The following is a 13,518-nucleotide window of genomic DNA, read 5'->3' as shown; positions in this document are numbered from 1 at the left end:
TCTAAATCTAACTCTGTACGAAACCCTTCTTCGATTTTCAGCTCGGGGGATCGAATTGGGGAAGGAAACATGTGTGCGTAAACGTAGGCACGTTTCTCGTGATTTCTAAGAACACCTCGCTTGTATGCAACCCACAGTACATCGTAGTTGTTCGGGCTTACATAACAGCATAGGATAAATACTGGGGAATGAAGTATGGACATATATTTCCCCTCTTTTAATCGATGTTCTGGATTAAGAGTCGGCAACAATGTGTATTTACAGGTAATCGGCTATAAAGTAGTAGTATCATTTCAGATTTTCCTAGGGGGGGGGGGCAAGATTGTTCACCGACATAAGAGTTTCACGGTTTTTATTGCCATATTAGTATATAATTAATTAAAAAGCATAGGTTCTCAAACACAGGGGAGGGGCAATTGCTCTCTTACCAATCTAAATGACGTGTCTGCTGTAAAGATATTCCTGCTGTGAATCAAATCAAGGAATCTCGCATTCCACTAGATAAGTCAACAAAGAAAGAAAGAAAAAGATATGCTTATTTCATGGAGATATGCTTACTTCTTGGCATTAAGTGTTTGAAAACCAAAACTATTCTGAACATGCATTTTCTACTTTCCATAATAAGATTAAAGGGAAATCTTAATTCTCATATATAGGAAGAAAGAAAGAAAAAAATATATTTCACACAGATAACAAAATAAAATATTCTACCTAACTACGCCTTGGCCTTGTATATTTAAAAATTATTCAGAATGTTTTTCCTAATTCCAATAGAAAAATGATGGAATAAAAAGAATTGTTAATTCCCATAGAAAAAGAAAAAACATATAATTACAATTAATAAACAAAAAGAACAAGATAAAATATTTCAGCCTGCCTTGGCAATTCCAAATGCTTAGAACTATTTTTTTCCTTCTGCTCGTGAACCCTTCATATCTTCTAACTAATATTAGTCTTGAAGAAAACACTTTTCAATAAACATAAAAATCTTATAATTTTAAACCTAATAGCGTGTCCAGGAACCATGATTATCTATCACCGTATTGATTACAGGAGGCATTGAATCAATTAGGGACGAAGGAAGACAGCAATGGGAAAGGAAGGAAGTGGACTGGGACCTGTATGTTAGGTGCCATTCCGGTATTTGCCTGGTATGAATGAGGAAAACCGAACAGAAACATCACTCAGAATGGCTGGACTGAAAAAGCTGTTACACCTTTTCGACTAAGTGTCCCCGTACACATCTCATTTTTCAACACTTTCAATCAACATTTTTGTTCGAGCGTTTTATATGAGATCTGATCCTTGATTATTTAGTGGAAGATGAAAATGTCTGGGTCATTGTCCATCTGAAAATAAAAATTTTCGTTTGGTGTGGGCAGCATAATATTCAACTAATGTTACCTAAGGGTCTTCTTCCTGTTACCTAATGGTTTCTTTTACTACTTCCTTCAAGACTAAGCACGACTTTTCCTTAACCTTCTAATTTCAAGAATTTGTGATCCAAACTTTCCCCTTAATAATGAAACCTGTTGACTTAAACGATTGAAACAATATTAGTGAAAATTTCACAAGCAGCAATTACGCAATAGATGATTTGGATATTTAAAACACAACCTATATGATAGTAGAGATGCTACAACTATATGATCTTTTAATTGAAATGTATGACCAGTAAACATAACGCTATAATACTGAAAACTGATACACACGCTATTTACTTATATGTGTGTTATTGTGTGCAGAAAGTAGTGTTGCTGAGGAAACGACACAGGACGACATTGTCCAATAGAAATAATTAAACCTTTTTGAAAAGGATATTGAATCTCCATCATACCTCACGAGATGAGAGAGACCACCGTCGTGAACAACACTAGAAAAACCACCAAGTTCACGTCGTTGTTGATAATGGTATGTATGCGTTTCGAATATATATCTGCGCTGCTCAGAACTATACTGATGTAATCGCAGTTTTCATTCTTGATATCTGAGCATTTGAGATTAAGAAATAAGCGTTTATACCTTGTTCTGAAAGATCATATGTTTAACCCTGTAGCTGTAAGAGGTTCTAAAAACAAAGATAGTTAAACAAAAATGCACTGTTTCTGGGTATAACCGGGTAATATTTACTGTTGTCTGGGTTTAACAAACGGTTTTGCGAACTGAAAATATTTTAACAACCGGTTCTAGCGAACCGGCTGAATACCACCACCGGACCGCGGGGAGTTCCCTCGTAATAGTTAGAGTGCTCATCTTCGGCACGGGAGACCCGGGATCGATTCCTGGTGGTAGCTTATGTGGTTCAGATTCTACGTTAAGATACAGGTCCACGTCTTAAATTGCCTCGGCGCTGAACAGAATAAACTCCAAATCAATCCACCACCCAATCAATCGACGTCGGAATCGGGAGCGCCTTTCCGTCATAATTAGAGTATAGTGGCTTAATGATAGAGCGCTAACTTTTGGTTTCAAGCTCATAGGCTCGATTCCTGGCTATACTATGTAAATTTATGTTGAACATCATTATGTCCAATCGTTTGTAAGAGTTCTTTATTGCCTTCCACTTCATTCCTCAGTTCCTTTCATTAATCATTCACTCATAATCTGTTTCCTTTAGCCTCCAGGACATAATCGTGCGATGTTAAAATTCCCATTTCATTTCATTGTATTAGACCATAATGCAGTCTTGAATGTCCGAAATCACTTTTCATTGTTCACTATTCAATTACCTGTGAGTAGGTCATGAGTATTTAGATATATATAAATTAATTATAATAGGTAATCTGGCACTTGTAAACTACTATGCATGAATTATTCGTTTTCCTCGAAAACAAATTCAAGTAATGTTTCCTTCTCTGTCTGAAAACACTAAGCTTAGTATCGAAAAGAATATTGCTTTACAGCAGACACTGGATTTGTTTAAGAGAGTCGCTTGCTTACAGACCTCACGTGAAAGCAGCAACTCTCGGAGAAATTAACTCACATGAACAGGGTTGGGAATATTTTCTCCTCTTGCCCGACTGACTTATTTCTTTCGTGACTGTACCGTAGCTAAGTACAATAGGAAAATGTCAAAGTACAAAAATTGAGGCATATAAAATAAAATAAAAGCGTTAAAATAGATCTAATCAGCAGTATTATATTAAAATGTGCATGGAAATTGAAGATTTTAAGACAGAAGAGTCTGTCTCTTCAGCTATACAGATCATAAGGTTATTATAGCGAGAACCGAAGAAGGACTACAGGACATGATTGACAAAATAGTTGACACTGGAAAACTGTATGGAATAGAAATTAACATCGAGAAATCGAAAGTCTAGAATATCCCATAGAAAAGCGCTCTCACGGGTCAGAGTAGAACAAAGAGAACTTGGACACGTCGATAATTTCAAGTATCTGGGAAGTATTTTGACGAGGAACGCTTACTGCATCAAAGAGGTGAGGTTAAGAAATGCCATAATCAGAGAAGCATTCAACAAGAAAAGATCACTCTTAACTAGAAGTTTAATATTGGACTAAGGAAAAAGTAGGTCAAATGCTATACCTGGAGTATTGGACTGTATAGTTCAGAGACTTGGATATAAGGGAAGTAAGACAATAAATATTTAGAGAGATTCGAAATATGGTGTTGGAGGAAGATGGAGAAGATAAAATGGACAGAAAGAGTAACAAACGAAGACGTTTTAAAACGAATAGGATAGAAGAGGACGTTTTTAGGCAACATCATTCGTAGGAGAGCCAATTGAATTAGACACATCTGGCGAAGAAATTGTCTTTATATATTACATTAGAATTATTATATTATATAGCTACGTCTTCTCAAACTAAGGAAAGAAAGCTTCCCAAGGTTCTAACTCTTCTGTACAAGATTTATTATATTAAATAAGTTTTCTCCAACTGAGGGAAGAAAACTTACCCAACGTTCTAACTCCTGTATACAAAAAAATATTACATTAGGTAAGTTTTCTCAAATTGAGGGAAGAAAACTTACCCAACGTTCTAACTCCTGTATACAAAAAAATATTACATTAGGTAAGTTTTCTCAAACTGAGGGAAGAAAACTTACCCAACGTTCTAACTCCTGTATACAAAAAATATTACATTAGGTAAGTTTTCTCAAACTGAGGGAAGAAAACCCAACGTTCTAACTCCTGTATACAAAAAAATATTACATTAGGTAAGTTTTCTCAAACTGAGGGAAGAACACTTACCCAACGTTCTAACTCTTGTATACAAAAAAAATATTGCATTAGGTAAGTTTTCTCAAACTCAGGAAAGAAACGTACCCAACCTTCTAATTCTTATATATAAGAATTATTACATTCGATAAAATTTACTCCAACTGAGGGAAGAGAACTTGCTCAAAGTTCTAACTCTTGTATATAAAAAGTATTACGTGAGGTAAGTTTTCCCCCTGAGTCTGACGTAATAACAGTTTTTTTTTCTCACCGATATGACTTCCCATAAGAACCGCCACTGCTCCAATATTATGAGTTCTTACAATGTCAAAGAGCTAGAATCTTCATATTAAGGATATTCAACAGCATTCCATCCAATCTGTCAACGATATCATGGCTGTATTTTTATAGGTGATTTAGTATACTTTTTTTTTTCCTTTTTTAATCATCATGGAATAGAATGTTTTGATGCGGGGGGAAGGGAGCATAAATTTCGAAATGGAAAAACCAAAACAAAATGAGATCTTCCATATTGTTCTACATTTAACTATGATACTGATGCTTATCTGACTGTAATGAATAAAATAACTGTCTTATATTGATCTACAGTTACCATTCGAGTAAAATATTGCAATCATAAATGCTTTGCTAAGAATAATATTAGCCATCTTCTCTAGTCTAGTGGCTATCGCGTACTGCTTTGAAGTACGGACTTCGATTCTCGGTGGAGTGGATTGAAATTTGAACACATTAAGGTAGTATAGATTCCACTTTTAAATTTTTTTCTTCTACTTTCCACTTTTGAAATAGTTTAGGTCCACATCTGACATAACTTGGAACGAGCTAATCTAATAATATTGTTTAACGAGTCAGTACCTACGTAGATGATTATTTTAATTTTTCAAGGTCCACTTTAAAAGCAAAGCCATAATATAATCATTTTATATTGTCATTCTCTTTGCAACTCACATAATTAGAGATAACAAAAACATTTTAAAAAGTTTAAATAAATTTACTAACTTATTAACGTCAATGTTTGATTGCAAACCATTGTCAAGTTATGGGAGAAAATATAATGTTTATTATAGTAATTTATTGCATGGACTAATTGTCATGGTTAAAATGGTTCAGTATCATAAATTTTCTAGTAAAAGCTATTTGCAGAAAAAATGCGAATAAAAATAAAATATAGCAATAAAGAAAAAAATTTAGAACCCAGAATTGCCTTGCGCAAGTGAAGCTATAACAAATCATTGTCCAACGTTTGTTTAGTGTAGCTCTAACATAGTAATGGAGAAGCCAATGTTAATATATAAAAGTTTTCCGATCATAATTCTTTAAAATATTAATAAATCGTAATCACCTAGCTTTAAAAATCATTTATATCATAATCATTTTCAGTGTCCAAATTTCGAACAATGTAGATCAAAGCCTCGGACTATATCGCGATCGCGATGAGTCGTGAAGCTAGATTTACCAATTTCACCACCCACGAGCAAGGGCACCGATTTCTCTCTAATTTTGGGAAGGGGGCCCATTCAGATGCAGAGTGCAAATATGAGGATTTTAAGACAAATTGAATTCAAATTATGCCAAATATTGTATATTCATAAATAAAATACGGGGGCCCACATGAGCTTTGGGGGGGCGGGCCTCTCCGGCCCTCCAGGATCGGCGCCCTTGCCCACGAGCGTGTATCCCGGTCATCAAACCCCACCCATTAAATTTTGCCAGTGTCGTCTCACCGCTACACGGAGAACATCTCCTGAGAGTGCCGTGTTGTCGGATTTCCGCTAAATTCGTTTTGTTGTTATTATTGTTTTGGTTGTCCTATATTTTTGCTATTATTATTATTATTATTATTATTATTACTATTATTATTATTATTATTATTATTATTATTATTATTATCATTATTATTATTATTATTATTATTATTATTATTATTAAATGCTGTTTTTCTTATGGCTTGCTTTGCATGTCTTTTAAGTTTAACAATTATAATTTCTATTTGTGCACTTTTGTTGTTTCAAGTGTGCGTTCGGAAGGCAGCTCCATGAATCGTACCAAATTCTTCCGATGCAACACACCTGAGGGAAAGCAGTAGACCCCAGGCTTCACAAGTTGCCGCGGTCGCTCACTGTAGCAAGAATAGGAAGGAATAGCGGTTATTCGTAATTTATAGGGCAGTTTTGTGGCCATCATTCCTCAAGAATGCAACCAATAACAATTATTTAGCTTCGCCCACATCATGATGGCTATGAATCGTGCAAGGCTTAGTAAATCTTCCGAAAGAAAGAAAAGAAATGTTTAGTTTGGCGTCCAATGATTATATCTTTTTAGGCTAAAACAGACTGATGATTAATGGAAGTTGAATGATTTTTACTTATGAAATAATTGCTGGAATGAAAGCAGAAGAAGAAACGGAAGAACCTTGAGAAATTCAACGGATAAGGTGCTGTCCACCACTAGCTTAAATGGCTGAGGATCAAACCGGGGACTCTTCGTATCAGAAGTTTCAACGTTTAAGAGTCTTCATCCCGGCGAAATTAAAATACCGCTAATTTTACAATAATTATATGGTATCTTCAAATAGATAAAAGATAATCGAAATGTGGAACAAGAGCGCCCTAGACAATATTATTTTACATGAGAAACCGTTATCACGACTCACTTATCTGCTTTCGATTTCGAGCCATTTTGAAAATCGGCATTTATTTTCGCGTTTCTAAACAGCTGAAAACGGAAAGCCACTAGGTGACTTGTGATAACGGTACCTCACGCAAAATAATATTGTCTAGGGCGCTCTTGTTCCATATTTCAATAATCTTTTATCTATTTGAAGATATCACATAAATACTGTAAAATTAGCGGTATTTTAATTTCGCCGGGATGAAGAGACTCAATCACTGTATAGTAAACATGGTAATAGATAACGGAGAGGGATTTTCTGCCATTAAATAAGCGTCTTATTAAACGAATATGTTTAATCTTGTGGCTCCACGTAGCGTAGTCACTAACGCCCTCGTCTTTGGTGCGAGGGGACCCGCGGTGCCGAAAAAGTGTACAAAGCTTTTTCAGAACAGCCATCCTGAATGAGTTTTTTCCGGGTTTTCCTCATTCACACCAGGCAAATACCGAGATAGTATCTAACATGCAGGTCCCTTCCTTCCTAACCCAATCCTTTCATCATTTCCTTTCTTCAACTAGTGTGACGCAGAGGGACGTCATCCCTTATACGTGACGGGCTAACATTCCATAGATGCCGAAAGCCGGGAATTTGATTCCTAAATCCTAAGTATTTAATCTTCACTCTAATATTTCTTCCAAAACCGAAAGTATTAGAAATCTACTACCACTTCCGGTTTCAAATATAAATATTACGCCATATAGAAAAAAACTTCTTTCCGTGGTGTACACGTGACACTTCTATTTTTTATTTTAGATGCAAGTTGGTCAAAAATTCTATCGCTTACTTTAACTTGCTTTACTGTTCATGTGTGTGTTATTACTGAGGCGTTTTATCTGTTCACTTTGCAAATTGTATAGTGCTTAAAAAAAAATGTACGCACAGTTTGTGTAAGCTTTACAATGCCCGCTTCAACTGAATCCTTACGGGGATATATTTAGTTGAAGGGCTCCAGAAGTATGTTAAAAAAAAACAAAAAAAAAACAGGAGAAATGAATTGAAGTAACGGAATTGTATTAGATTTCTGTGTCATTGAAGAATGGAATCGTACTACATGTAGAAATGAGAAAAGCAAAATGCTGTAGAGACTATATGTATTTACCGGAACCACACATGAGGGAATATGAATACACATATGCTAGTGGTTAGCCTTAACGAAACCTAACCTAAACTAAACTAAACTATAATATTAACAGAAATAAGAGAAATTTTGTCAATTTTTCGCTAGTAAGGCTGGACTTCTTTAACTAAACATAGGCCTCCTTATGCACCCAAAAGATATTACACTCGATTAATTTTAACAAAATTGATCCAAACTTCCCTAACTCTAGGCTAACCCAACCCTACTCTACTCTAATTTTCCCTACCCTATCAACTCTACCTTTTTAAAGCGGGTCTTATTTATCAATGCGCTGCTGGAACATGTATTGCAATGTTTACCCCCAGCGCTCTGCTACGATATGCGAAGCAGAGCTATTACTGCCTGTTATGTTTTAGATGATCATTATGCTAAGCAACTATCAAACATTAGATATACCTGATCAGTTTTTAAGTATCGTGTCAGAAAAGACCATATTAGTAAAATAGTGTCTGAATAATCAACAATCATGTACACAAGTTTATCTCACAAAATCGGTTTGGAGAACGTTTGTGCGTTTATGCAATAACCCACAATATTGACTTGAAATATGTACAAATATATTTTGCAAAATTATAAAATATATAATTTTTCCACAGTTAATTCTATTCTTTTCCTTTCTTTTCTTCTTCGGAATTAAACAATCTAGTACTTGAAACGAAATAAACATTTTATGCTCAATATATCCGTGTATTCGTGTGTTGAACATAGATTTTATTAGCTCTGAATGAACTGGTTAGGATAATGGAATATCAATCTTTTCATTTTTTTCTGGGTACAGATTAAGAATATGTGCATCACATTTAAAAATAATATATATAAGTAAGATGTTAATTCACAATGGAAATATGTTAACGAATGTATTTATGTAGGCGGCCAATCTGTAATTCGCATATTGACTGTGTATTTTCTGTTTACAAGTGTAGGATTACTAGTGTGAAACCATTACAAGTGCTATAGGCACCCGTAGCACTGTGAACCCCATATTTAAGGTACTCGTAAATGCAACATGGAAGCAGTAATTCAACTTAACTTATTGCGCTAATCTAACCTACCAAATACCTTAACCTAACCTACGTACTAGCCTAATTTTTGCTTGCAGTGACCACTTAGCATAGGTTGATATGTGCTTTTCTCATGGTTGATCATTTTTATGGTATTTTAACTTGCAGGCGTATTGTCAATCTGCACGCAATTATTGGGGCATGTGCCAAGAAAATAAAGAGTCTCGAGTGCATTAGGATATTATTTAGAGGAAGAATAATGATAAAAGAAAAAAATTAAAAAGTAGTTCCTATATTCTTAATCTGCACGTCTTTTATTGAATAATTTCTTACTGTTTCAACAACAAATTCCTTTTACCCAAATAATTGTCTTTCCGTGACACGTGCTCAGTATGCCACATTATTGAACCTCTTCGCTAGCTTATCTCACTTTATTGAATTTGAGAAAATATGTTAAAGACAATGAAGTAGGCCTACACCAAAATATAGAAAGTAAGCCAAGCCAAATAGACCTCGATAAATCGAACTTCTTCCATCCCCTTGAACTCTTCATAACTCTCAATGTTAAAATAACCTTTGTGACTCGAATGTTAAAAAAATTCAATCTTGAAAAATTAGAAGTCGAATTTTAAGGGTTTCATAATCGTATTCAAAAACTTCGGTAATTCGAGTTGAGTTGAATTGAATTGAGTGTGAGTTTAACGTTCCCTTTAACAGCGAGGCTGTATGAGACTGGATCTACTGATTAACGTAGATTTCGAACCACATAAGCTCTCACCGGAATAGAACCCGGGTCTCCCACGCCAAAGACCGTACGCTAACCGCTTAGCCACAAAGAAACTCCTCGGTAACTCGAACTTTCCTATTTCGAATCTCTACGAGTTGAAGTTTACCTCTATATAATTCGAATTTCTCTTGATGTGACCTCGATAACAAGAAACTTTAGCTTTATGCATTTACGTAATTGTCATTGTTGCTAGTCCTGTCATTGTTGCAAATGTATCCTGTAATTGTGTTTTATTCATGTCTAATATTTTATTTTTACTAGTCATCTTATTTAATGTAAAGAAGTTTTACAACTTCCGAGTTATAGAGATTGTATGAATGAAACTTCGAGTTATAAAGGTTCAATGAATAAAACTTTGAGTTATAGAGGTTGAATGAATAAAACTTCGAGTTATAGAGGTTGAATGAATAAAACTTCGAGTTATAAAGGTTGAATAAATTAAACTTCGAGTTATAGAGGTTTAAAGAATAAAACTTCGAGTTATAGAGGTTCAATGAATTAAACTTCGAGTTATAGAGGTTCAATGAATAAAACTTCGAGTTATAGAGGTTGAATGAATTAAACTTCGAGTTATAGAGGTTCAAAGAATAAAACTTCGAGTTATAGAGGTTGAATGAATAAAACTTCGAGTTATAGAGGTTCAATGAATAAAACTTCGAGTTATAGAGGTTCAATGAATAAAACTTCGAGTTATAGAGGTTCAATGAATAAAACTTCGAGTTATAGAGGTTCAAAGAATAAAACTTCGAGTTATAGAGGTTGAATGAATAAAACTTCGAGTTATAAAGGTTGAATGATTTAAACTTCGAGTTATAGAGGTTCAAAGAATAAAACTTCGAGTTATAAAGGTTGAATGATTTAAACTTCGAGTTATAGAGGTTCAAAGAATAAAACTTCGAGTTATAGAGGTTGAATGAATTAAACTTCGAGTTATAGAGGTTCAAAGAATAAAACTTTGAGTTATAGAGGTTCAGTAAATAAAACTTCGAGTTACAGAGGTTGAATGAATAAAACTTCGACTTATAGAGATTGAATGAATTGAACTTCAAATTATAGAGTTTTATATAGTCGCTTTTCATGAGGAACACGGAACCTCATTATCTAGATTTTTTGTTGTGGATATCTTGATAAGTCGAACCTTGGTTTTTCGAAAACCTAGATAACTCGAATTTTTATTTATTCCCTTCAGCTTCGAATTATCGAGGTCCTACTGCATTATCTATCTGATGGGTTTGTGTACTTGTTCTGTGGAGTCGCTGCTGTGTGTTTATATGTTGTTATCGGTTGAAAGAGTTGTCGAGAGGGAAGTATGAGTTCCTTTCTGCATTACTTTACAGGGTTACCAGAAGATAGAGCACTAAAAGTCAATATACATCTTCCATTTTTTAGTTTGTTGCGTTATAATGTTAAAGTGGTTGTATGCAGTATATTCTATTTGTAATTCCAGATACCACTTTTTAAAAAAATAATTTATCACAAGTATTATACAGCCATGTTAGGAAGAAATGTTACTTCCAAGAAATTCCCTTTCACAATATATAAGATTTTAACAAATTGGTTATGTACTGATTTTTTTAGGGGGGGGGGAGTGGAGTTCTTTCTTGTCAGCATAAGCATCAAAATGCACCATCTGCGGTGCGAGTAAGAACATATAGAAAGAAACAATTGCTGAAGTCTTCAAAAAAATTATTGACCTGGTTAGTTAAATTGTTAGCGTTTACTACTTCGTAGTGCGTGGTTTCTGGTTCTACTCCCATTGGATCACTAACATTTTTTGGTTTTGACTCATCATCATGAAGGCCCGCAGTAGGTCAGTGGTAGAACGCTCTCCTCTGGTTTGTGGGGTCTTTGGTTTAATCCCAGCTCGCGCCAAGTGAGTCTTGTAGTGGACAACTACCATTGTGTGGATTTTCCCATGTTGCGTTTTCTCCCACTCTTCATTTCACCATTTCGTTCATTATGCCTATCATCACCTCTCTAATCCTCCAAGGCATCATGACGTAACATTTAACGTCCCACGTTTATCTTCTATAGGCTAAAGGAGAAAGTGAATGATTGTAAAATTAATTCTTTTTGTTCTCTGATCTGGAATCGAAAGCGGGTCTACGTGTACCAAAGGCACACGCTATAGCTTCTAGGCCAATGGGGAGAGCGCATATTATACGTGTTATCCCACTATTCTAATTTTAAAATGTGATAGCAATACGAGTCGTAATCAAACTAAAAATATATTACAACGTAGAAGCCTATCATATATGAAATTTACCATGTATATGATACCAGCACAATACCCGTTCTTTGGAGGGGGAGAATACGTTTCTTTTTGTACATAAAGGGTTGCATTTGGATTTAAACGGCATCGGAAGTGTCATCGCTCATCTCAGCAACCGCGAAAAATATGGATTCGGCACCAATATCGGTCATTTTCGATCACTTTTAAATATCTTCTCCTCCCCTAACTTGGACCGTAAAAGTGAAACGTTAAAAACCATTGCAGGCGCGAACCTAATCTATGTGGCAAATTTGATTTAGATCGGTCGCGTGGTTCAAGAGTTAGCTATTAAGTTTTATATATGTATATATATTCCCCTCCCTCATCCCCTATACTGTACCGTCGAAGTGAAATTATAAAAAACATCATAAGCCCGAACCTAATCTATGTCGAAAATTTGATCGAGATTGGTCATGAGTTATAAAGTCACATACATAGTCACTTTCATTTTTATATATATAGATTTAAAATACCTTAGTTCGCTAATTTATAACTATTATATCTGTATATTTAAAATACTTACCTTCTAATGTCGATTTTCTTAAAACGATAGCTTTCATTAACAAGTGAATGGAAACACAATAAGAGAATCTAATTCTTAAGTTCCTCACTAGAAATATTTAACGAGAAATGTCTCTAGTTCCCAACATTTTCAAGTATATTTGTAAACTTATAAATAAGAGTTTTACCTTTCATTAAAACGATAGTGAATCCTGATTGGGTTATTGAGGGAAGAAAGGAAGAACTTATTAGAAAGGGGTTAACCTTCACATGGCTTTTTACGTTATCACTATACGTGATAAATGTTCCTATGCACTCCCTCCCCCTATAAACGTTTCTCTTCAGAAGACTGGAGAAGGTTGCCTGATTCTGTTGTCCCGATCATAACTCGAACTCACAGTAGTATTTTGACTTTCGTATAGATGCTATTTGGATCAACCCAAAACCTCGAAGAATCATCTAAAATAATGGAGTACTAAATCTGGAACAAGATCTGTGATAGAAAACTATTATTATTTATAGAGAAAATCTTGTAATATTTTCGGAATGCTGCTCTTGGGTTAAGGTAGGTACAGTTAAATTAAAGTAGTTTGATCTTTCTGTTGTGTATCCACTACCAAATGGTACAGGAGGTCAATAAAGTTTAGAGGACATACTGTGTCTCTGGAATGAAGTAACAATCTTTTTACTTTCGAGGACAAAAGAAGAGAAGAAAGTATGGTAATCGTGGAAAAAAAAAACGAATTCAGGATTTCAACGGATTTACGAGGGTAAGTCAAAAAAATATCCGCAAGTTTGACGTAACTCTTCTTACATTACCCATACTGAACTCTGTCCTCGTTTATTTTATTGTTATGCTGTTATGCTGTATGGTCATGCTATGAAACTTTGATCCTAATTTCTTCATTTGTCTTCCTTTTGTTGCAGATAGATTATGGCCACTCTATTA

At 34.8% G+C, this 13,518-nt stretch overlaps 1 protein-coding gene across 5 annotated transcripts in view; it reads right to left on the bottom strand.

Moving 5' to 3' along the window:
- The window catches only part of LOC145662449 (proton-coupled amino acid transporter-like protein pathetic), a 124,236-nt gene that overhangs the window by 70,136 nt on the left and 40,582 nt on the right, over nucleotides 1–13,518 (bottom strand). Inside the window, exon 1 of one of the 5 annotated variants that reach the window (XM_081728031.1) lies at nucleotides 8,405–8,579. The exons of the other annotated variants lie outside the window; for them this stretch is intronic. Within the exon in view, the coding sequence (XP_081584157.1) occupies nucleotides 8,405–8,476 (72 nt within the window). The 5' untranslated portion in view covers nucleotides 8,477–8,579. Of the gene's footprint in view, nucleotides 1–8,404; nucleotides 8,580–13,518 lie in introns of those variants that run through there. 5 annotated transcript variants of the gene reach the window in all.

This window comes from Thermobia domestica, chromosome 10, assembly GCF_964235325.1.
Source record: "Thermobia domestica chromosome 10, izTheDome1.hap1.1, whole genome shotgun sequence".
Classification (NCBI taxonomy): domain Eukaryota; kingdom Metazoa; phylum Arthropoda; class Insecta; order Zygentoma; family Lepismatidae; genus Thermobia; species Thermobia domestica.
This window is presented reverse-complemented; position numbering and strand designations above follow the sequence as displayed.